This window comes from Amphibalanus amphitrite, unplaced genomic scaffold, assembly GCF_019059575.1.
Source record: "Amphibalanus amphitrite isolate SeventyFive unplaced genomic scaffold, NRLGWU_Aamphi_draft 002043F_arrow, whole genome shotgun sequence".
Taxonomy (NCBI): domain Eukaryota; kingdom Metazoa; phylum Arthropoda; class Thecostraca; order Balanomorpha; family Balanidae; genus Amphibalanus; species Amphibalanus amphitrite.
The window spans coordinates 30,439-53,144 of NW_024883536.1; the positions used below are offsets into that span (position 1 = coordinate 30,439).

The 22,706-nt window shown below is 48.2% G+C and overlaps 1 protein-coding gene and 2 long non-coding RNA genes across 3 annotated transcripts; 2 read left to right on the forward strand and 1 right to left on the reverse strand.

The window, feature by feature from the left end:
• The first annotated feature begins 2,762 nt into the window (after positions 1-2,762).
• On the forward strand, positions 2,763-5,151 carry LOC122376179. Its single transcript, XM_043355908.1, has one exon. It carries the CDS (start codon positions 3,285-3,287, stop codon positions 4,041-4,043), a length of 759 nt encoding a protein of 252 aa, XP_043211843.1. The 5' UTR covers positions 2,763-3,284; the 3' UTR covers positions 4,044-5,151.
• Positions 5,152-11,784: 6,633 nt separating this feature from the next.
• LOC122376177 lies at positions 11,785-13,302 on the forward strand. The gene is made up of 3 exons (XR_006255550.1): positions 11,785-12,335; positions 12,616-12,791; positions 13,190-13,302. It is a non-coding gene; the product is annotated as an uncharacterized LOC122376177 (long non-coding RNA).
• A 279-nt stretch (positions 13,303-13,581) lies between these two features.
• On the reverse strand, positions 13,582-14,720 carry LOC122376178. The gene is made up of 2 exons (XR_006255551.1): positions 13,999-14,720; positions 13,582-13,910 (listed from the first exon to the last, which is right to left on the reverse strand). It is a non-coding gene; the product is annotated as an uncharacterized LOC122376178 (long non-coding RNA).
• Positions 14,721-22,706: the final 7,986 nt, after the last annotated feature.

The window sequence follows — 22,706 nt, forward strand, 5'->3', positions numbered from 1 at the left end:
TTGCGCTTAAAACCGAAATCGGCGTCACAGGAGGGACAGGGATGTGGGATGTCCGTCTCCGGTCCCTCTCAGAGGGGAAGGAGGTTGGAGGGGCTGTATGCCTACGACTGGCTACAGAATTCTGTTCATGTAACAAAAAACAAACAAATAGTCGATATGGTAGGAAAAGCCGCTTAATCACACAATTAAGCGTGTCTGTGACAAGCGTTATGGCCAAGGGACAGGCCGTGTCACATAGCCGCCTGTGTAAGAAGTGCAGCAGTCAACTGATCTTCAACGGGTGGCCAATAAGGAAATCATTCTGTATCTGTAGTCATCTAAACTTAGCTACATGGGGCCCACGATACCGTCTGGCTCAGTCTCCGTGATACCGTGATCCGTGATGCCGTCTGTCCTGCTCTCCGTGATACCTACAGTCTGTCTCAGTCTCCGTGATCCATGGACCATGATACTGTCTGTCCTAGTCTCCGTGACACAGTGATCCGTGTTTCCAACCGTGCCAGTGGAGTGGCGGCTCCGCTTTGCCGCGGCTGGCTGCAGCTCAGAGGCTGGGGCCCGGGGGAGGTGGCAGTGAAGCTGTGACATTGTCAGTGTGGGCTGGCTCCATGGCGCCGTCTGCCCCCCCCCCCCCTCCCCCTGGGGGACTCTGGTCAGTGGGGAGGGGAGGGGTGGCTGGCTCCGGTCACTGGTCATTGATCAGTTGGGTGGGTCGTGGGTCGGTCTGAGCTGGTCTGCGCCGCCACAGCTCCGCCGGTCAATGACATGTCAGTCCACTGCCCGCTGTGACAGTGGACAGTAGACAGACGGTAAATGGCATGTCCACTGTGATAAGGAACAGTGGACAGTGATCAGTGGACAATAGACACAACCACTGTCACAGTGGACAGTTGACAGTGGACAGCCGGTAAATGGCATGTCCACTGTGATAGGGAACAGTGGACGGTGGACAGTGGACACTGGACAGTGGACAGCCGGTAGATGACATGTGCACTGTGATAGGGAACAGTGGACAATGGACAATGGACAATGGACAGTCCACTGTCACAGTGGACAGACGGTAAATGGCATGGTCACCGTGGGAGACAACAGTCGGCATCCGGACAATGACATGTCCGCTGTGACAAAAAACAGTGGACATTGGACAGTGCACAGTGGACAATGGACAGCCGGGCAATGACATTTCCACTGTGACATTGGACAGTCGGACAATGGACATGTCTACTGTGACTGACAGTGAACAGCATGGACAGTGGCACCGTTCGATCCAGGTCACTGCGGTTGTCTGGTCAGTTGACGGCTAACGAGGGTGGGCAATTAGGCGCTGAAAATTGGTCAATTAGCTAAATACACAGGGTTGGTCGGCTGCTGGGGATTGGGAAATGGTCAGCTAGTCTCCAGGCGTTTATCAGCTAGCCACTGAAACTTATCTGTTTGGTATAAATCGGGAGGGGGCTGGTCAAAACAGCTGCTTGAAAGCGTTCTGCAACACTATGGGCTTCACAATTCCACTTGAGCATCATTTTTTCTTCTTCTAGGGCTAATACGAATGCCATTTTTGCTCAAATATTCGTCTTATTTTTTTTAGCTTTTATTTGCTTGCCTGCCAGGTTGTTATTGCCATACGCGTGGCTAAATATGAGGGATAGTGTCCAGCTAGAGACGAGTCTTTACTTTATTTTTACGCCCATTGACGGAAAAGTAATATGATAAAAAGATACGCTGGGATACGGGTCGTACATTTCATTATCTGCCACATAGCTAAAAAATAAATAAAATGAAATGCGCTGGGATATGGGTCATTGAATTCATTAGATGATGACCCTCGTCTCCTCTCTCTCTCTCTCTCTCTCTCTCTCTCTCTCTCTCTCTCTCTCTCTCTCTCTCTCTCTCTCTCTCTCTCTCTCTCTCTCTCTCTCTCTCTCTCTCTCTCTCTCTCTCTCTCTCTCTCTCTCTCTCCCTCCTCTCTCTCTCCTTCTCTCTCTCACTCTCTCTCACTCCCCCTCTCTCCCTCACCCCCTCTCCCTCTCTGAACCCTCCGCGGGGAGAGGGGGCTGACAGAAAATGACTGATGTTACCCTCTGCACACGGACAGTGGCCACAGTAAACAGCCTCTCCGAGGGCGGTGTTTACTGGTCTGCCGAAAAATCGAAGCGCCACGATCGTTCGGCGGCGGCGGCTGGAATCTATATTGCCTGCTTGAAGGCTCGGCGCAGTTCGAGAAATGGCGTTAGAATTCCAGCGACGGAGTAGTATTAAAATGCATGTAGTTGCACTGTGACATCTGATGCTGATAAAGTGTATGAGTTGCTGAGTTACATATCCGTGCAAATGCGTGGTATTTGTCAGTTGCCACAATACATATTGCCAACATACTCGTTTGCCTAAGTACTTATTGACCGATTTGAAAAGAAATGCGTAGTCTATGTTAGGAAAAAAACTTTTCATAGCGTTATTTGAAGGCGCTGGCCTGATTTCAAATGGCCATTCCAGGATTTATTATTATCAACATTGCCATTTGTTTTGTTTTGAGCGGCATATTGGGTCTGAAATTATTTATTTAACAACGGCATGGCCTCGTGATCTGCCATGGCGATTGCTGGGGATTTGTGATTAGACCTCACTGGTGCGCCGCAAATACCCATCATCATGGTCACGAAGCTATATGATGTCAGAAAAGACTGCTCTAAGGCCAGATGGCCTGACATGACCCAGCTGGCCCTGACACCGGAAAATTGACAGATAATGCTTCAGAGAATACTAGGAAGTGCATCGGATTAAGACGTGGAATCCAGTAAGAAAAAAACTGCATCACACTCCAGACCTACACCAGCGTGATTTGACATTGCTTTGGATTGGGGCTTGGATTCGGATTGGCTGGGCGACAGATCTGACAGAATAGTCAAAGTGAAAGACAAACCCAAAAAATTTTGGTTGAGTTGTCGTGCATATGACTTCAGTTCTCCGGTCTGAAGCCAAAATGTGCAATACACCGGCACAATTCACTAACTACAGGCAGAGGCAGGTATAAATCAACTACTTTGCGCAAGGTCCAAAGCTGCAAAAATTGCATCACCACTTTCAAATTTGACACATAACATGACGATTACACCAGGCTGATACCTACCACTCTACCAGCATCTACACACGGCCTCTCCTTTCTTCACATGTCAAAGCCTCCCCGTCCTCCCCAGCTAGCAGCCTGGCGGCGCCCGTGACGCTGACATGACCTTGACCGCTGGCCCCGCAGGCGTCGCGGCCCGTATCGGCCGGCAGCTGTGGCTCCCATGCGCGGCGTGCAGGCGGCGGTGGCGCTGCGTCGACAGCGCAGCCGCCGGGAGGAGCGCCAGAGACGCCTCACCAACTCGTCCCTGGACTCGGCCACCCCACGCACCTCACTCAGCGAAACCCACTTCGAGACGCCGGCGCCCTCCGAGCCCAGCAAATCACGGAGCATCCTCTTTGGTATCACACTCTTCCACATCGGCCTGGTGCTGCTGTTCATCGGCTTCCTGCTGGTCATCACGGCCATGATTCCTCGCTACAGCTCCGGCGCCAAGGCCTACGACCTGGCGGGCACCGGAACGTTTTTCGTCGTCCTGGGTGGCGTGATGACTCTGCTGAACCGGGTCATCTCTCGCCGCGAGGACGACTCGCTGGAGAAGTACGTCTCCGGTCGCCTGGCGCGCTCAAAGAGCGGCGGCCGGCTGGTGCGTGACTCCGACTCGGGTCTGACTCCTGACGTACACCGGAGAGGTCACCGGAGGGCGTCACGCACTCCGCGGAGTCCCCGGAGCCCGGCCGGGGGAGCCAGCACTCCCGCCAGTCTGGACGCCGAACAGGCGCTCACGGAGATCCCGGAGGAGACTCCGGCGGCGGCGGCCGGTCTCGAGTCACCCGCGGGCCAGGTGACTCTCACTATCTGTAAGGACATGTCGGGGGACTCGCAGGTGGCTCTTCTGAGCGCCGCCGAGCCGCGGGACATGCGTGTGGTGCTGACCCCTCCGGCCAGTGACCGGCAGAACGGGCCGGCGACCAGCGTGTAGCCAGAGGAGATACAGGGTGGAGCTGGATGGGAACCATGATGGAACCAGAGGGGAACCATGGTGGAACCAGAAGGGAACCATGGTGGAACCAGACTGGGGAACCAGAGGGGAACCAGAGGAGAACTAGAAAGGAGCCGGTGGAACCAGACTGGGAAACCAGAGAGGAACCAGAGGCGAACCAGAGGGAAACCAGGGTGGAACCAGAGTGGAACCGATGGAGCCGCGCAGAGTAGTGCGGAACAATTTTGTGTTTGCTGTGTGCGACGCTCGTTCAACAGTTTTGCGAAACTGCTGAAGATGGGCGTCATTGGTGCTGGGAAAGCAGCGTTGACAGTGTTATAAACGTCGTGATGCTTGAGTTGGTGTGGTAAGTTAATGTCAGGTCAAGTTTTGGGATGCGTGCAATCATTCGTCATCAACAGGCTGATTAGGCACATCACCAGGGCGCAAGGACGAGACGTATCAAGCCTTGAATAGAAGACAGGTACCTTGTGCCAAAGGTCGGAGCATAATTATAAAAGCAGTGGATTCATTGATGTCTTTCTCTCCTTTAATTGAGCTTTCTTTCATGTTTGTCCGAAATTGTTATTTGTGCTTAGACAATTTCATTGGTCATTTATTTAAAAAAAAAAAACAGATAAAATCATTATTTACAGGCTTAATTAGTATGCGCCGTAATGAGCTGCACGGAATAAAAATTAGAACACGATGGCAAGCTCTCACGAGCTGTTTAGTGGCAATTGCAATAGTGTTCGTAAAGCGAGCAATCTGTCACATTCTTTTGTCACGGTTGTAAGAGCGGATTTTTTACGGAATGTAAGGGTGAAGAACGTTTGGATAAAGCTTTTGTAAATTTGTTGTGCGAATAGCTAGTACGAGTCCTATGCCCTTACTTTGTCAAATAGGATTTGGTGGTTCAGTGTGAAATCTACAGTTGACCTAAAAGATCTGAGATTGTACTGTGATTTCATCGCCCTTTGATACGACAGAGTGGCACAAATGCCTACTTTTTGTATTACGATTCACGATACTGTTAATGTGTGTAAACAGCTTGAAATTTCACTATTGGAGTTACGCATCTGATGAAATTTATTCGTGGGTAATGTATTTTTAACCCGCGAGTTGCTGGGGGGGGGCGTTAAACGCCCCCACTTTTTTCGCCGGGCCATAGCATAAAAACGGCGCGCCGCAGGCGCGCCAAATTTTGGGTACCTGTAGGGAATTGATTTAAGTTTATTGTTACAAAGTTTCAAAAAAATCGGTCGGAAAATTTTTGAGATATCGAGGTTCAAGTGACGTCATGATTTCTGAGTTTTCGACCAAAAACGGCATATGTTCAAAAAATCATATAAAATCACAGAATAGACATACAGACATGCCGTAAACGCCATTAGACTGCCAATACTATGAACAATCAAATGGCTATCTTCGATTATTGATTATCGTTCCGCATTTTCCAAAATCTTGAACTGAATCTTGGCAATTTCTCTTGACTACTTCACGACCATGATACATGAATTTCTTAAATTGAACTTTTTGAGCCAAACACGTACACATATGATAAAATGAATGTCACCATCGTGTTCTACGCCCCAAATTACCCATAAAACATGTGTCACAGGCTGCGAATATCAGTTTTGATTTTTGGGGATATGTGCCTACCCGGTTGACCTGACCTTGACCCTGACCTATGCTTGACTAACCCCTACATGGAGCTGACACTCTTGTAGGCCTTATATGATGGATTGTGCACCGTTTTGACAGAGTTTATGATGAGAGGCGCCCATTGCGAAGTCCTGAAGTCAATGCTACTGAAAGCCCGATTTCAGGTGTTTGACCTGACCTTGACCCGACCTGTGACCTGAAAATTCAACTTTAAAGTACTCATCTGAAGCGTCTCGTCGCGTTCTTTCGTTTGCCGCCTCGTGCGTTTCGCTGCGCCTATTGGTTCTCGAGTTATCGGCTGGGGGCGTTTAACGCCCCCCCCCCAGCAAACGGTGGGTGGCGAAATACCCCAGCAACTGCCGGGTTAATTATTGACAGTTTCGAATGTAAAATGGCATTGATGCATTTTATAAATAGTCTGCATGACCGATACAATTTTAATGTCAAGCTGCAAAAGTCATTTACTGATGGCCAAGCACATCATAGTGATCTTATTGCCATGCGTCGAAAGGCAGAGCTCGAACAGAAACCACATTACTATTATAAGTATTTGGATTTTCCTCTTGTCTACAATGGTATAAATGCCAAGCTGATAAAAGTCAATGATTTACCGATTACCGATATCATTCTATCAACCAACCTTTCTCAGTGGTTGAAGATGCATGCATATCACGCTATGCTTTGTTTTTACGTACACCACTATCAATATTTTTGACATCTTATTGGGGTGCTTACCTTCATCAGTCTTGCAGTGAAACATGATAATATCATAATAAAATTACTTTGCATCGTAATGCGTATACCTGTAGGAGAGCGGTGAGTTAGGTCACCGAATGTTTCCACCATTGCCCCCCTCACAGCCTACACCCGTTTCCTGGTGTATCCTGAGCCATTGACGCCTTGTTCCGCTACCATCCCTCCTATAACACTCCCCCTTGCGTCTGTGTGTGTGTGTAGGGGGGAGGATGGGGGCAGTATGTGCGCGTGCATAAACGCATGCGAGTCCAAATGTGACGCCGCTACGTGGTCTTGATGTTAAGTGTGATGTAACAATGTATGGGACTCTCGTATTTCGTCTGCTATCGCTCAAAATATAACACTCTGTCGCACTGTGACGGCTATGCGTTCAAACCGATATACATATACTCCATACCGCGCCAAAGTTTGCCGAAATGAACGGACTGTCAGAAATGTACTTGTCAAGGACTTGAGGTCTGTTGGAAATGTACTTGTCAAGGACTTGAGCTGAGGCTGGTGACCTGATATGTGTTAGCTTTAGTTGACCTGTAACTGTCGGGCAGACTGTAACTCAAGCTGGCCGCTCTGGTTACATTTACACGCTGCTGTTGGTGAAACAATCCGATACTATTGGATGACCATGATGCTATGATCTGGATGGACCCTTGCGCCAGAGTGGGTGCAGTGAGCAGTCGTGGAATATGTGTTACTCTGCTGGCTGTTGTACAGCTTGTGCGTTTTGTTTGTGTTTAGAATTTGATCAAAATATGTGTTGTTTTGTTATGGTCATCTAATAATTGAATGACATCGTAAATTATTTCATATAGATGTCATGAATGTTGGCTTGGTGCTCAAAGTCAGAAGTTTTTCTTTTGACCCTTACTCAAAGCATAAATAGTTCATTACATTAATATGGCTCAAGGCTGAGTTGATTGTTGCTGTTTTATTGGCTCACCATTTCGGAAATATACTTTGTTGACGTACTCCGAGTATTTAGCCATCGATAAAGGTGGGAAATACAGAGGAACGATAAAATTAGTCGTCGAATTAAGCGTGTCTTCCATATATGCTGTATTATTTGTCATAAGTTATATCCTTGCAGGCATGAAACGTATGAAATAGTCTTAACCCTCGCCGGACCTATTGGTTTTCTACATACGCGCCGGCCGAGGGGAGGGGGCGGGTACGACCCCCCCTCGCCGTTTCGCCCCTGGTGGAGCTAGCGCGTCGCGAAAAAAGCGAGCGTGTGCGCCGTTACGAGACGCAGAGATTGGTACCCGATTTTAAGGTCCTAGGTCAACCGGTGACCTCTGAGGTCAGGTCAAGTGCCCCAGGGTACGGTTCAGTTTTTGGTGAATAACTTCGCAAAAAACGGCCGCAGAGCTGCAATTTTGGTAGTATGTATCGTGTTCGCCTCGATCAGGCGCGTCGAGTGATATACTTTTTGTTCGGGTCAGGTTAACTTAGGGTGTTGACCTCAGGTCAAGGTCAGGTCAGCACCCCCAGGTCACGAAGTTGGTCGAAAGAGGTCATGTCGCATATCATTCGATTCGGCAGGTCTTTCTGAGTCCATTGGTGGCTTTCTCGACTCGCTAGCTCAATTTGATCGGGAGTTATTGACGAAAAACTGATATGACCTTGATGACGTCATAAATGACGTCATGGAAGGTCAACATTGCAAAAGTGACGCATCTAACCTTGCAAGAAGTGCATCAAATCACGATTCTGTGTGCTTGAGATAGTTGGAGATCGTTCCCGGCGCCAGAATAGCAGTTTTCATTTTTCCCCATTGACTTATAATGGTGAGGTCACGAAAATGACCTGACCTCATATGACCTTTAGGAAAAATCCGAGATATACAAGTTGTGAGACTCATAATGGATACTAGATCCTGCAAGTTTCATTTCCCTGTGACATCTCCTCTGGCAGTGAGAGCGTTGCGAAGTTGCGACATCTGAAGACCGTGCAGAGGTTCACTTATGACGTCATAGGTCAGTGACCTGACCTGACCCAAAAATGCGGTTGGTGTCTAAAGATGCAGCTTGGATCAAAGGTCAGGTATGCTAAGTTTCAGCTCTCTATCGCCAGCGTGTTCGGAGCTATCGCGAAAAAAACCCTATGGGGGGGGGGGGCGGCACCCGCTCCCCCCCCCCTCGGCCGGCGAGGGTTAAAATATATTTTCATATAAGTACCGTAGTTTATAAGATGAAATAGTGAAAGCGCACGCATCGGTAAACATTCGTAGCTAGTTACGATAGCGTTCCGCGTAGGACACACAAATTTCCCTCTGCAACACTTCCACTTGATTGGACCTATCTGAACTAGAACGCAAGTTATACTCATTCGCATACGAACCCCAATCCAGCTTCTCGAGTGTTTGTTGAAGCATTGCTTGAACCTAAAGCGGGCCAAGTTATTTGCACCCATTTGCTGAAGGTCAACACCATTAAGCCCAGAAGCTTATGAACAATTACCTTGTTATTGCCTAGTATATGATATTGAATGAACGCATTTGCGCACAGATAAGTCGATATACTGGAATAATGAAAAGGGAATTGATAGAAGTTGGGGTCGGGAAATGGGATAGGACGTAGAGTAGAGTCCAGCTCCTCCGGCAATGCCTGGTTAGCTTGTGAGTCATTATAAGACGCAAAATAGGATGTCAATAAAAAGTTCCATTTCGTAAGAAGGTTTCATTTGAGATCGGCTAGTATCCTGAGCCACAGGTCTATTCATCTCTGCTTTTATTTTGAAATCCAAAAAAGGCGGGCGGAAAAAGGAAACAAATGTTCGTTACTGAGGGCTCACGCTGGCATAAAGGATCAACGACGGACGTTGAGGCAAACTCAAAGACCACAATGGCTCTTTGTGGTCTCATGTCATTAGGAGGCATTTGTGAGTTGAGACTTGAGACCAGCATTTGAGGCATTTGAGGCCAGCACTGAGGCCAAAACATTTGCCTCAGTGCATTTGAGGGCTCCTGGGTAGTCCCAAGGGGCTCCTGCTCAGTTTAATTTCTTCCCTGGACGCAATGTCGATTTAGGATTTGGGATAACCATTTTATTCATATATTGCAATTTTGACGGCCTGAACTGACAAAGCATTCAGTTTTGAAGAGGAACAATGACATAGATGAAAATTTAGTTAATTCAACAACAAAAAATCGATTATAGGTCCGCCAGCTTTCCGTGTTGAAACTGCGCATTACCATTGACCTCTCCCCCCTCCCAACCCCCCAACTCCATGTCAATTTTCACCACATGTTCCGCTTGGGACGCGGCCCAAAAACGTCGCTGTCACCACCCTATTCACACGGAGGTGTCTATCGGGCTTAGTCTTACTGACATGGCGATAGGCTTATGTCTGCGATCGTTTGTGACTATCATATGTAGGAAGCCGTCGACGTCCCTTCGTGACGTTTGTAGCACGGGTTCGTGTCTGGGTTTAGCCTTATGTAACACAGCATACGTGGAAGACAGCACGTAGAGTGAGTAGGGCGTGGTATCATCACTTGCATTGTTGAAGCAGATCATCCGGGGCCAGTAGCAGTTATAAATTACTTCGTCGAGACAGGCTACTTCTCCAAGGTAAAGTACAGTATAGCTCCGTAGACAGTCATTCACCCGGCATACAAATACATCTGATGGAAGATGCTTTTAAGTTGGAGGCTTGATTATTCGACCCATAGTATAGATTGGTTCACGAGTGTCACTTCACTGCTCGGATTAAAGTCCGATCAGCTGGGGTTGCGGCACAGTCGGAAGGTGATAGGACAGGGTATTCGGAGTCCCAACGACCACTGCCAAACATATGGGTGGTAATTAAATTAATCAATTGAATGTGGTCATTCGTCCAGTCACCGATTCCTATATTACTGGCCTCCCATTAACTAAAATGCCCACTTAAATCGTATTAGCGTTGCTATGTTTGATACCCTCGAGATTAATTAGCTCGACTGCCATAACTGAGCTGTGCTCCGCTCCTATCGGCCTTAACCTATACAGTCGCTCCTCACACATACACACACACATCTACTCTGACCACATGCATTCATCACTCAGCCCCCGAATTTATTTGAGCACCCCTAAAAATCCCTCCGATAGTGTCAGGTGTCTGACTAATAACGATCTCCCCGGCGAGATAAATGTCTCTTATCCGAAATCCATGTGCATGCTACGCTAACCGGCGACAAGGATATTTATCGCAGGGCCGCCCAGAGTAAAGGTACAAATATCCACCCTATAAATTTGCGGGGTTCACTACACGTCCGATAGACTTTGGTACACACATGCGCGATTTACATCCGACTTATCTCTCTATCCGGGAGAGATTACCTATGCCCTCTTCCGGTCCGCGTGTAACACCTCCGTTCACGACCCAGGGACCCTAGTTCATATCCTGGAACTCTCCTTAAACCGTGGGATTTACTTTCAAGGCCTTACGTGTCCTGGAGTACATTATTCCCTCCCCTGAGGCTGTCCAGTACCGATTAGGGCACCTTTACAAAATAAGTATGAGGACTTATTCGGGACACTACGGCTTGCCTTGTTCGCCCTTTGGGTGACTTACCCCTGACCTTCGGCTTCTTGCCTTTGGCATAACTCCAACTTACTCTCCAACTGCACTGCGCCAATCTTCCCCTTCCCCCTGCCATAGAAACCTCTCACTGCCTCGTTACCCAGTGTTACCTAAGCGGGAAATCTAACAGTAGCCGGATACTACTGGCGGAAAACGTGCATATGCCCTGCATACGCGACGGTGTGTCCCTAATATCATTCCGCTCTGGACGTGATTCTATCGAAGTGCACCTCGTCTCACACAATCATGCTAGTAAACATTACACCATGGGAGGCGGCGAAGCAAGCCGTCTATGCCTCAACATGCCCGGTATCGATATTCGGTGGCGTAGTAATTGGCTTGAACTCGTAATCGCATCACTCTCGACTCCGCTAGTTAGCGGTTCGTAATTCTGAGACCACTGTACCTCGTGTCCCATCTGTACATCCCACCTCGAACCTTAATTATGCAAGACTGCTCCCACCTAACCCTTGCGCGCTGATTCGTCGTTTGGCCGCGACCCGCTGCCCTACTAACAGCTGCCCGACCTGCCATCTGGTGGCTAGCGGCCTGGACCGTGGGCCGTCGATCAGTCGTCGGCCGGACCGCCGTGTTATGACTTCCGCTCGGCACTGACCGGCGAGGCGTCGCCGTCCATGAACCCAACGATACGACGGCTAATGAGGTGGCATTACTAAATTCTACTACGCGCTGAACGGTTGCGGGTTGTCCTGACAAGCTATCAAGTGTATTGGATTAGAGTTAGCCTGTTGGCGTTGCATAATGTTGCCTTAGAATTGCGGACCCGAATTAGTACCCGGGAATTCGGTCGACAGCTCCCGTCAGCCCCTTAGCTCTCCGTATAAGGGAATAACCGGCGAAAGGGGTAGCCCCGTTGTTCCCAGAGTCGAGCAGCACCCCTCCATTAGAGGTGCAAATCGTCGGCGGCCGTTCTGTTAGATTAAGCACCATTCTGCGCGGGGCTACGATTCTTTCCTGACGGTTAACTCAATTTGGTCACGCGTGTAGGTCCGATCAGTACCCTAGAAACCTATGTAACCTGCCGTCCTCACCCAGTTATCCACACCCGGGGTATGGCTCCGACGGTGTTGCATCTCAAGTCATTAGGCTCCGCGAATCACCGCGCGGCGCCCCAGGCGGTATTTAAAGGCTCCGGCACGCCCGCGGCATATTGTCATCATGTCTACCACGTCTGTGGAGGTTGTTTCGGAGGCAAGTCGGCCCGAGAGCCCGCCGGGGTCCGCGGCCGAGGTGCCCCGGGAATTGTACAACGAGATCGTCCGCTTAAAGGACGACCTCCACGCGGCTGAGGTAAGAATTTCCTTTGCTCTACCCTGAGCAATTTGTATTGCTGTGCTTATCGGACCGCTCGTTGTGATTACCTGATTCTTGAAAATAACTACACTGATGGGATGGTCAACTTATTTGATGAACGAGCATCCGTCCTTAATTGTTATCACATGGGGTGGCGAGATCAATTTAAATTTGATTTGGTTTAATTTTAAAGGTGATAGATTTAACTTTTACTTATAAAAGCTAAATTTGGTGTCTATGCTAGCCTGTTATTAACGGTGGTGGTGGTTCCTTGCAGGGAAAGTTGGAGGTCGCCCGCCGGGACCTGGAGCGGGCCCACCGAAAGAACAAAGCCGTAGTCGCGAGGCTGCGGAAAATAATCTATGCCACCCAGACCGCACCGAGCTACGCCCGGCCGGGGTGGCTCGACCAAGAAATAGAGTGGGCCTTATTGGAGCTCTCTTGAGCCCTCAGGTAAGAATCTTTGTACGTCGGCTGTTCCCACTTGTTACTAGTACTACCCATGGTAATCTGACTATGATAACTTGAGCATCGTTAAAGTAATGTGAATTTTTATGACTACTTTATGCTTATCTTAATAGTTATATCCAGAAGGAAGACGTCCCTGAACAAAGCTAGACCTGTGCCTTGACATCAGCATAGAAGTACAGTTTGACTAACCGCGAAAGAACTGAGACGGTTCACCGAGTATATAGGGGCCGTCACAACAAATTTCAAATAAGCTCCCAGTACTAGGTCAGTTATCTTAATTTTAGCGAGTTTCACTCCCCACGAGGTCCTTGGTTCATAAGAGGAGAACACGGGGTTGAGATATCCGATCAACCTCTAACGACGATCTTTTCTTGTTCCAGATGCAACGACGCAGGACACCTCCGAATTCATCTCGCCGTCGCGATGAATGGTGGTTTTGTAGTGTGTGAACAAATTCTGGCTCGCTGTCTGTAAATACATGTGCCATTTTGTACCAATTTGTCTGTCAATTACGCTATCACCAATGTAAAGGGTTTCTTTCAACGGAGACACGATCCGGCGGGTTCCGAATTCTGCAGAAGGCATGGCGATCAGACGACTGAGGGAGAGAACTAGTGACGTGTGTCCTATGTTGAGATCGGATGGAATTGTAGTAAACGCCGGAAAGTGCCATTACAACGCCTCACGCAGATCATCACTACGCTTTCATCCCCGTGTCTGTGTACGCGCCTCCCATTCACGTTCCCTCCATATCATATCCTAACAGGAGTAATAAGTTTTCGCTGTGTATTCTACATCAAGCTCGCATGGCATTATCAGTGTTAGTCGCAAACTAAAGCACCACAATCACGAACATCGACCCACAAGCTTGGTGAGACGCATCGTATACTTAACCTAGGAGCCAAAGAATCTATATACAATGCAGAGTACTGTTGTCATTGAGCAACAGACGTACATGTCACTCCAATCTGCCGCGTCGGTTCTCGTGTGACCACTAAGCTGACAAGTTGACCTTAAGTACGGAAACATGACGCAACGAGCCATGAACCTTCCACTACATCGCTGCCCTTACTCGCTAGGATGTTACGCGCAACTATTGACCTATAATACGGAAAACACACGCAACGAACCGTGAAATTTACACTACATCGCTGCCCTTACTCGCTAGGATGTTACGCGCACTATTGACCTATAATACGGAAAACACAACGCAACGAACCGTGAAATTTACACTACATCGCTGCCCTTACTTGTTAGGATGTTACGCGCAACTATTGACCTATAATACCTAGTGTTAATCATGAACATACGCACCCTACGGAGAAGCGCCATTCATTGTGTATCGGCCTATATCGCTCGCTGAAACATGCCCAAATTAGTTCGACTCATGACACCGCCAGTGAAAAAAAATTGGTCGCACCGATACAGGACCATTACGTCGCCAAACTGCCTCGAATCATTTAGTCAGAGTTCACTTTGCTGGCCGCGCAGTTTCAAATCTAAACCTGGCGCACCGGACCTATTCGCAATCGTATACCGTACACAAACCGAGAGCGTATTTGCTGGCGCATGATCAACCTCTCATTATCAAACTGGACGTGTTCGCAATCATATACCACTGAGAGCGTAATTGCTGGCAGCGCTAACATGATATCGAAGTTCAGATCCTAATAGGCCACTAGGGTGTTTGGACGAATATGTTCGAAATAATTCAAGTTGTCTCTTTCTAATTGAGAGTGCATGATTGATAACTGAAAATGTTGGGCAGTCGTCACGGGTAATGCAAGCTGGGCAGGGCGGAGGGGAAGGACCGGGAATTGAGCAGACTCTATATAACACTCACATTCTGGAGCGGCTGACGGCTGAGTCCTCAGTTCTGGTTGCTCGAACTGAAGAGGCTTCTCGCGGCTGGCCCCGGGCGCGAGTTACCTAAGTGTGGAACTACCCAGCGCCGAGCCAGCCGGATGACGTCACACCACGGCCAGTGCCGTCGCGGCGGCAGACTGGCCGAGATTGACATGGTCTTAACTTGGCGAAGAGGCATCGGACGCCAAACTTCTGCTGCAGCTATTAATCACATTTCATGCGTTTCTGCCATGTGTATGAGCTATCAAGTCCTTCGAATACCTAATGTGTAGGTGAGCGTACCTGCATTTAGCAGTGTGTGCTATGCTATGTGGATGGGCACATCCGACAGTCGACACACTGCGCAATGGATTCCGATATTGCTTGGCTGATTCTGGCTTTGTGTCTTCGAACGAACCATTGAAAGGGAGGACATCATTTTTAAAGGTTGTTAGGTGCACTCAAACGTTTTAAGATAAGCAACTGCTGATTGAATTTCTGGCGAGGGTTGGTGGAACGCTCTGTTTACAAATGAGTATCTACCTACCTAGTACCTACCTGCAGTGGCAAATAACTGGGTCGCGGTCAGTTAGGCATGATTCACGAAGTCCCTTATCTTTTATTAGACTTATTAAGCCCAATGTGCAACATTTGCGTCTTTTCGCGTTGTATCGGGTAGCAAATGAGAAAATCTGCTTCTTCTCCACAGCCCTCAATTCAAGAAACCGTCCTTTTCCTTATCGCATCATTCCAGAACATAATTTTCAAACATGGGTATCTTCCCCACAAAAAAAAAAAAACTGAAGCAGTTTCCTTCGGCTCCAATGCGCCGCTCGCCCAGGGAGACGGAAGTGTTATATTCTCGGCGGTCCAGTCTGCATTCTGCAGCACACTCAAACTTGGCGGACCCCCAGCGCACGACTGAACGATTCGTATTGTTGTGAGTGACTGACAATTCACTGGTGGTTTCGGAATAATTAACAGGCGGCGCAGCCCAGTGCCTCTTACAATGAATTACAGTGGCGAATGCACTATTGCAGAGAAGAAATGGATTGGGCAGATACCCAACCTCGCTGTATTATCAACTAAACATTAGGTACGCTTTACATTTTAATCAGGCAATCATGTAAACAAACGACTTGCGAGTTGCGACCCTTCCGCCTTACATAACTCGGCAGAATGCCCCTGAGTCGGCTAAACTACACTGCATCTCTTCAAACCTTAAGTATTTTACAATTTACCACTCAGCTATGCAACAGGCTCACATTCACTGCTCAAGTCTCAACCCCTTTTTCCTTATCATCTTTTTGGCACCGTCAATCGCCATCTGCGCTGCCCACTGTCCAGCAAATAATCCGGCCGTCTCCAGTTCTCTGGCAGGGGCTTCCAAACTCAAGCGAACTCGCCGAAGTTTCGCCATTCAATGCGCAGGATCTGTACAATTGAGTTTGAGAGCCTCTGGGTTGGCTCGGCGCGCCTGCGCCGCGCCGTTGGTCCGGCCAAGTACGCGGGTGACGTCATGCTATAAGCGTCATCCCCGACCAAAGTCACCAATCAGAGCCCTAGAATCGACTTGTAGTTCCACACTTACATAGGTAACTCGCGCCCCGGGCTGACGGCTGCCTCTAGATGACGTCTCCGGCTCCGGCTGCAGACTGCCCTCCGGGGTGAATCGTGCACCTTTTATAGCTCGAGGGGCTGCCACGCCCTGAGCCGACCTCGGAGTCATTGCACCCAGGGTGTCTTTGTTACTCCCGTGCGTTTTCACTTGGCCGCTCACCATCTTCATATTGGGGGTTTTACCAGTCGGTTCATCGATGTGTAGGATATAAGAACATTGATAAAAGTGTGAATTAGCTCTGTCGTGCCGTTTCTTTATCCTCAACCACTTTCATTCTTTTATCGACTGCGTATCTGCCCGCAGCAGCCTGTCAGCCTTCTTTTCCTCTGGTTATCCAAATACCTCGGTAGCTAAACATCTTATCACATTCCATATAGGTAGCTCGTCGTTGTTTGCTTGAATTGGGTTGAATTCCATAACAGCTTTAGTTAGCCTCAACAGCGTTTCTTTGTTCCAGCCACTTACAATGTACTTAGGAGACGACACTTCGTATTTTAGCCTTCATCTTAGATTTTGGCGAATCGGTGTATTCCGTATTGCTGTTTCCGATACGACCATTGCGCTGAGCTGGTATAACTGTTTTCCCGACGTCCTCTTGCTTAGTCTCCAGGCTTGGGATTTGCAGACATTGTTCATGGCCGGCTGGTCCATTTTCTTGGTTGTATTTTGCTATTAACCTGACGGTGACTCTAGCCCTTGGGATTCAAGCCTGCATTTGTCACAAGCCCCATATTTGTCAGTCATTTCTCCCGCGGCTACTGTATGGGCTGATTACTTTAGGAGCCGTCCGATCTTCCGTCAAAATGGTTTTATCTCCCAGAATCATACATCCTTTGTTGTCAACCTTTCTCACGTCTGGATAGTGCTGCCCCCTTCGGTTGGCGGTAGCTCTGACAACTAGTACCTTGGGCGTGTCCCCATCGTCAGCTGGCTAACACCCCCCGCTTCGCTGCTGACCTTTGCCCGCCAGGCCTTGTGGTTGCGGGGTGTGGCCGTAGCGTGCTGCCTCTTCTATTCAGTGGCGAAATCTGGAACTACAGGTCATTGCTTGCTGCTGCTGTGCAGGTCACCTTCAAGGCGTTCTGCCGGGTCACTCACCCTGGGTTGTTGTACCCCGACAAAGGAGGCTGTGTGCTCCAGCCGGCATCCATCCTTTACACTGCTCCATGATCTGTTGACATATCTTGCTGATCCAGCGTTCCCAGCCGGTATCTGTTCTCGGCATGGGTCCACGAGCTGTTGACAATCTTACTGATCCAGCTGTTACTTGTTGGAGTTCGAATCGTTCATCCTGCGGTAGCTGTCTCCAAAAGCGCGCGTTTTAATGGGAGTTTTACGGCTGCCCATTCTGTGCGGACAGTGATAGATTAGGGAAACGGGGGGGGGGATTGGGTGTGGGAAAGCGAGGCTAGGCGTGTGGCCGGTCGGTGAGGGGAACTGCCGAGCCGAGTCGACCCGTGACGGTCTGGCCCGGTGTGTTGAGTCTGAGGTGGAATTTTTAAAAGATGTAGCCTGCTACGCGTTCCGCTGCCTCAACTGTCATATGACAGAAGACATTAGGCTCATAATGCCTGTAGGTGGTGAGTCAACTCACGTCATTCACTACAGTCGCCGCCGACGACGGCAGCGAAGGAAGTATTGGTGTGTGACGAAGGCGGAAGGTGCTTTATGATACATAGATCGTTAGCGTTACTGCGCACGAGTCCAAAGAAGATCGCATTTTGCAAGGTGGTTATGTGGATTTTGGAAGATAATGTGAAGAGCTACTACGTTAGTGTTGCTTATTATCTCGCAAACAACAATGTATTATGTAGAAATAAGAGCTCGTGGCGTGTCCCGAATCGAAATTGTTTTCATTACCTGTATTCAATGATCACTCCCTCCCCCTCCAAAAAATGGATTGATGTCTCTCTCTCTCTCTCTCTCTCTCTCTCTCTCTCTCTCTCTCTCTCTCTCTCTCTCTCTCTCTCTCTCTCTCTCTCTCTCTCTCTCTCTCTCTCTCTCTCTCTCTTTCTCTATCCCTCCCCCACTCATCTCTCCTGCTTTTCCTTTCCGTCTTTTTGCTGTTTTTTCTTCCTCAAGAATCCCCACGGCCACGCTCCATCAATAACATTAATTAGCACGTGCTCGGCAATCGGTGGTACGCGTAACATTCATATACCAATTTTCTTTTGGCGCGACTCGGTCTCGACTCCTTTCACGCCCTCTGTCGATCAGCGTCCTGCATAGGGTCAGTGCCGTGATTTCCCGCTGAAAGACGAGACGGACTGATGAAAGGAGGAGACAATGGGTTGGGAGGGAAGATAATGTAATAGTGGGGGAGTGGGGAGGAGGTGGGGAAAGATGTTCCCTCTGTGATGGTTTGTCAGCAAAGGGAAGGGTGCAGTTCGTGGGGCGCCGCCGCCTGTAGTCACTTCCACGTCAGTGCAATGTCTGGCCGACCGCTAGGTGTCACTGGGTGTTTCATATGAGTCATGGGTTCGCACGATGCCGCCGCCGAGTACGTACGGGCGTTTGCGGCGCCGATGTGTGTATGGCTGTGGGCCTCGCCGTTCTAATGAATCTTACAGTCTCATCCGATCCAGTAAGGTGCCATTCTTAACTGTTATCTGTGATTCTTATTATAACAATTCGCAGAGCTTGCATTATGCGTTATACCTATTCTACCTCTACGCATTTCTGTGCGTTCGAATCTGCTTGCTGCCGAGGCTGCCCCTCCCCTCCCCCGCTAGACGATCGTTTCCGGTCAGGTCTCTTACCCTAGGGAGATCGGTGTAGCCCCACCGCGAGGCCCCGGACCCACCTTCCCCAGAGAGACTAGAGAGACCGAGGGCGCTGCACCAATAAAGGAAGGCGAGTGCCCGTATATTGAAGAGGTGGAAAATACGGTACAGTTTCCGAGAAATGACCGGAAACAGGAGAGGTGGTCAATGAGTGAGACATAGATGATATGTGTAAGGATGGCAGCAATTTAGTTTCTGAATCCGTGACTGAGACTACTGAATCAGTTTGCGTTTATTTTTGTTTTGTTTTTTTTTTTTGGCGGGAAGACGTTTGTCATGAAAATGCGGGACAAACGTTTTCAAATTTTATTTGCAAGATTTTCGGTTTCAAAAAGAACTTGTGGCAGTGTCTTGACCGACATTTTTGACGACAGAAACGCCCAAGCGGTTAATCTGAGAGAGGGGAGAGAGAGCGAGAGAGAGAGAGAGAGAGAGAGAGAGAGAGAGAGAGAGAGAGAGTGCGAGAGAGAGTGAGAGAGACAGGAGAGAGAGAGAGAGAGAGAGAGAGAGAGAGAGAGAGAGAGAGAGAGAGAGAGAGAGAGAGAGAGAGAGAGAGAGAGAGAGAGAGAGAGAGAGAGAGAGAGAGAGAGAGAGAGAGAGAGAGAGAGAGAGAGAGAGAGAGAACCCTGATTGGTCTGTCCGTGGAATGAGTTAAAGCTGCAGATATTCAGCGAATATCTGAAAATACCGAGTCCGGCTTTGTAGGCATGATAAACATGTGCTTCCTCTTCTAACAAGTACCAGGAATTATCCTGTTGGAGTTGGGTCTTAAGCTGCATGATTTGCAGTCCACAGCATGTTTTTTACCGTTAATTGGAAGTTTTTCGGCCAAAGTTCTAGTTCTAAGGCCAGTTTTACCAAAAATATCCACCAGCCGCTGAAAAACGGCGTGTGACACAAAAAAAAAATCCTTTTATCCGTCGCTATCCGTCATTCAACCTCGAGCTTCACCAACAAAAAGAATCAGCCTACTTCGGTGGATATTTATTTCTCGCCGGTTGTCAGCTGATATGAATGACGTCATATATCAAGGTAGCTAGTTTTGTATACTGATTTCATTTTCTTATATGCAATGGGCATCTTTTCAATGAGTGTGTAATTGATGGCTACAGGCTACTCTTAGAAGATAATGAATGTTGTAGACGTAATGCAGTTAAAACATCTCAGGCACTAGATTTATCGCCGTTTGGTGATACCTCGTATAACAACACAGACAAGTGTCACGAGTTCAGTGTAAGGCTGCTTATAAGGATTCACTTTCGGTTGGTGAGGTTAATGCCGTTTTTTCAGCGACAGGGTGAAAAAATTAATTTTGAGACTGTATGTTTTTGCAAGTAAACGGTAGAAATGTTGCGTTTTATGCACGTCCAAATTTCCAATGTCCATGCGTAAAACGCAGCATTTAGCACTTCGCATGTGCACAAATGAGATGTTGAGGGTGATCGAAATAGAAAGTAGATTCGGAAACCACTTTATCCATGACGAAGATTTAGGCGTAGCAATATTGTTAATTCCATAGGTTGATTTTCTTAGCTGTAGCTGCCGGCAAAGCAGCCTTTTGAAAGCAAGCTTTCATTTTTTGGGTAAATAACACAGTCTATTAAAAGTTTCCAATATGTTTTCAAGGTTTGTTACATTGAAGATTTCTTTTTTTTAAATGTTTGCTCGTATTTGTAGCTATATTACATTTCAGTCATTTCCGCGCTGGAGGTGCGGTAATTGCCTCGGGTGGCGTTGGCTGTGATCGGCTTACCGGTCATTCCCTGCCGCTCCGAGCTCAGAGGGCTGTAATGACCCCTGCCTCTCCCCGTCCGTGTTATAGTTGAGCCCTGTTCAGAACAGCGTGGTTTCAGGTGGCAGGCGTCCGCTGCCGCGGCGCTGCGGAAAAAGCGCGTCCTCACCCAGTGAAATGAATACTGATTGGATGGAGCTGCGTCCAAAGAGATTATTTTCAGTTCAGTAGTCGATGTGCGCCGCGCTGGTTGATCCTTGGAGTGAGAATAATTAGAACGGAGAGGACTGAAAAAAGATATTTGCAGACTACACTGTTGGCGACTACATTGTTGCTGGCGTCAAAATGTCGAGACCTTGTTTTGTCTGTATGCTTTTGAGTGCTTAATATTTATATTTACCAAAGATAAAAAGCAACTATTTGTATTCATTCCTATCAATACAATTTCCTGACACTTCCAGGTCAGTTCAATGCTTTTAAACCAATTTTGTATCCATAATATTTTTGTCGTCACCAAGTCGGCTGCACTGAAGCTTTCCCGCGTCTTTCGAAAAAGTGCTCGCCATCTAACATTTCAGTGAACAGCCGCCCTCCGGTGCTGGCCGTCTCTACCGACACCCGCGCCTATCGACTCTTCTCGTCATCCGGCGGCTGTTGCGTAAGCCGGCTGTTCTTTTATTCCGGCCGAGAGAAGTGCTTCTCTAGGCGCGACTCGAGCTGAAGTTGCCGCGATTGCCGGGTGCGCCACCAGCAGTCGCCATAGACGACCGATCCGTGTGTGGTCAATAGAACGCCAGTCAGCTAGTTTGGCCACGTAAACGCTAATCACTCACGAGGATGACTCATGGGACGCGCCTCCTGTGAGCGATAAGGAAACGTATCACCGACTTTGAAAGTAGTGCAGCTATTCTCCATTTTAGCACCAAGTATTACAGCATCAACATTTTCGTTTTCTCGAGGTGAATGTCTCATCTCATCATTTTCCTACGCATCTTGACAAGGTGATGGAGAATGAGCTGCTTAACATATTAATGGATATTGACGTAAAAACGTATGCGCAGAGACATCACATCAGATAATCTTAGAGGCCGTGAGATATAGCATTGCTTCATTATCGAAATATTCCAACATTTTCGTATCATCGGTTGAGCGCATTTGTGACGTAATGCTCGTGGCATTGGATGATTGGCCGTCAGCTAACCATTAGGACTGGAGAGACATTCCCAGAAACTGGGCCACTGGTTCAACCGGTTGGAGCATGATATTATAACGGTTTTTTTCACGATGGCTATTGTGACTTTAGGAATCGACCGTTTCAGCTGTCGATTCTTAGACCTGCATTTCAGCATGCCACTATTGATAAAACGTTAGGATTAGCCAGCGCCGTTGCGGAGACGTTTTAGCGCACTCCCCTCAGGCTGTTAGCACACCGTACAGTTAGCAAAACTTAGCAAAACTCAAGTGCACCATGTCTACTTTTTGTCGGCTGTCTGGAATACAGCAACTGGGATAGCACGATAGCACTAACGGTGCAACGTCGAGGGCTGCGATAAACCATTGAACCATATTGCTCTCCCTTTAGGGTGCCGTTTTACGGTGTGTTGGTAAAATGCTTAGCATGATGGTGCCTGAAACATCGTCATTCTGTTCTCCTGAGCTTATTTTTTACATGGATTGTTTCTTTTTTCTTTGCTGCGTCAGTAAGATAAAGTACCAATTCAACTACGATATGCATTATGCATTTTGCGCAGTGCAGTCGAAAAAACTCCGTTTCTTTCTACATGCCCCCTTCTCTGCATATTTGCGTTCATTGAAAATGAAAGGAATCTACCTGATTGAATTTGAACAGCTTCAAGCACTGCCTAGCCCCAGGCACCAGTAGCGCGTTTGTTATTTTCTTATTATCAGAATGATGG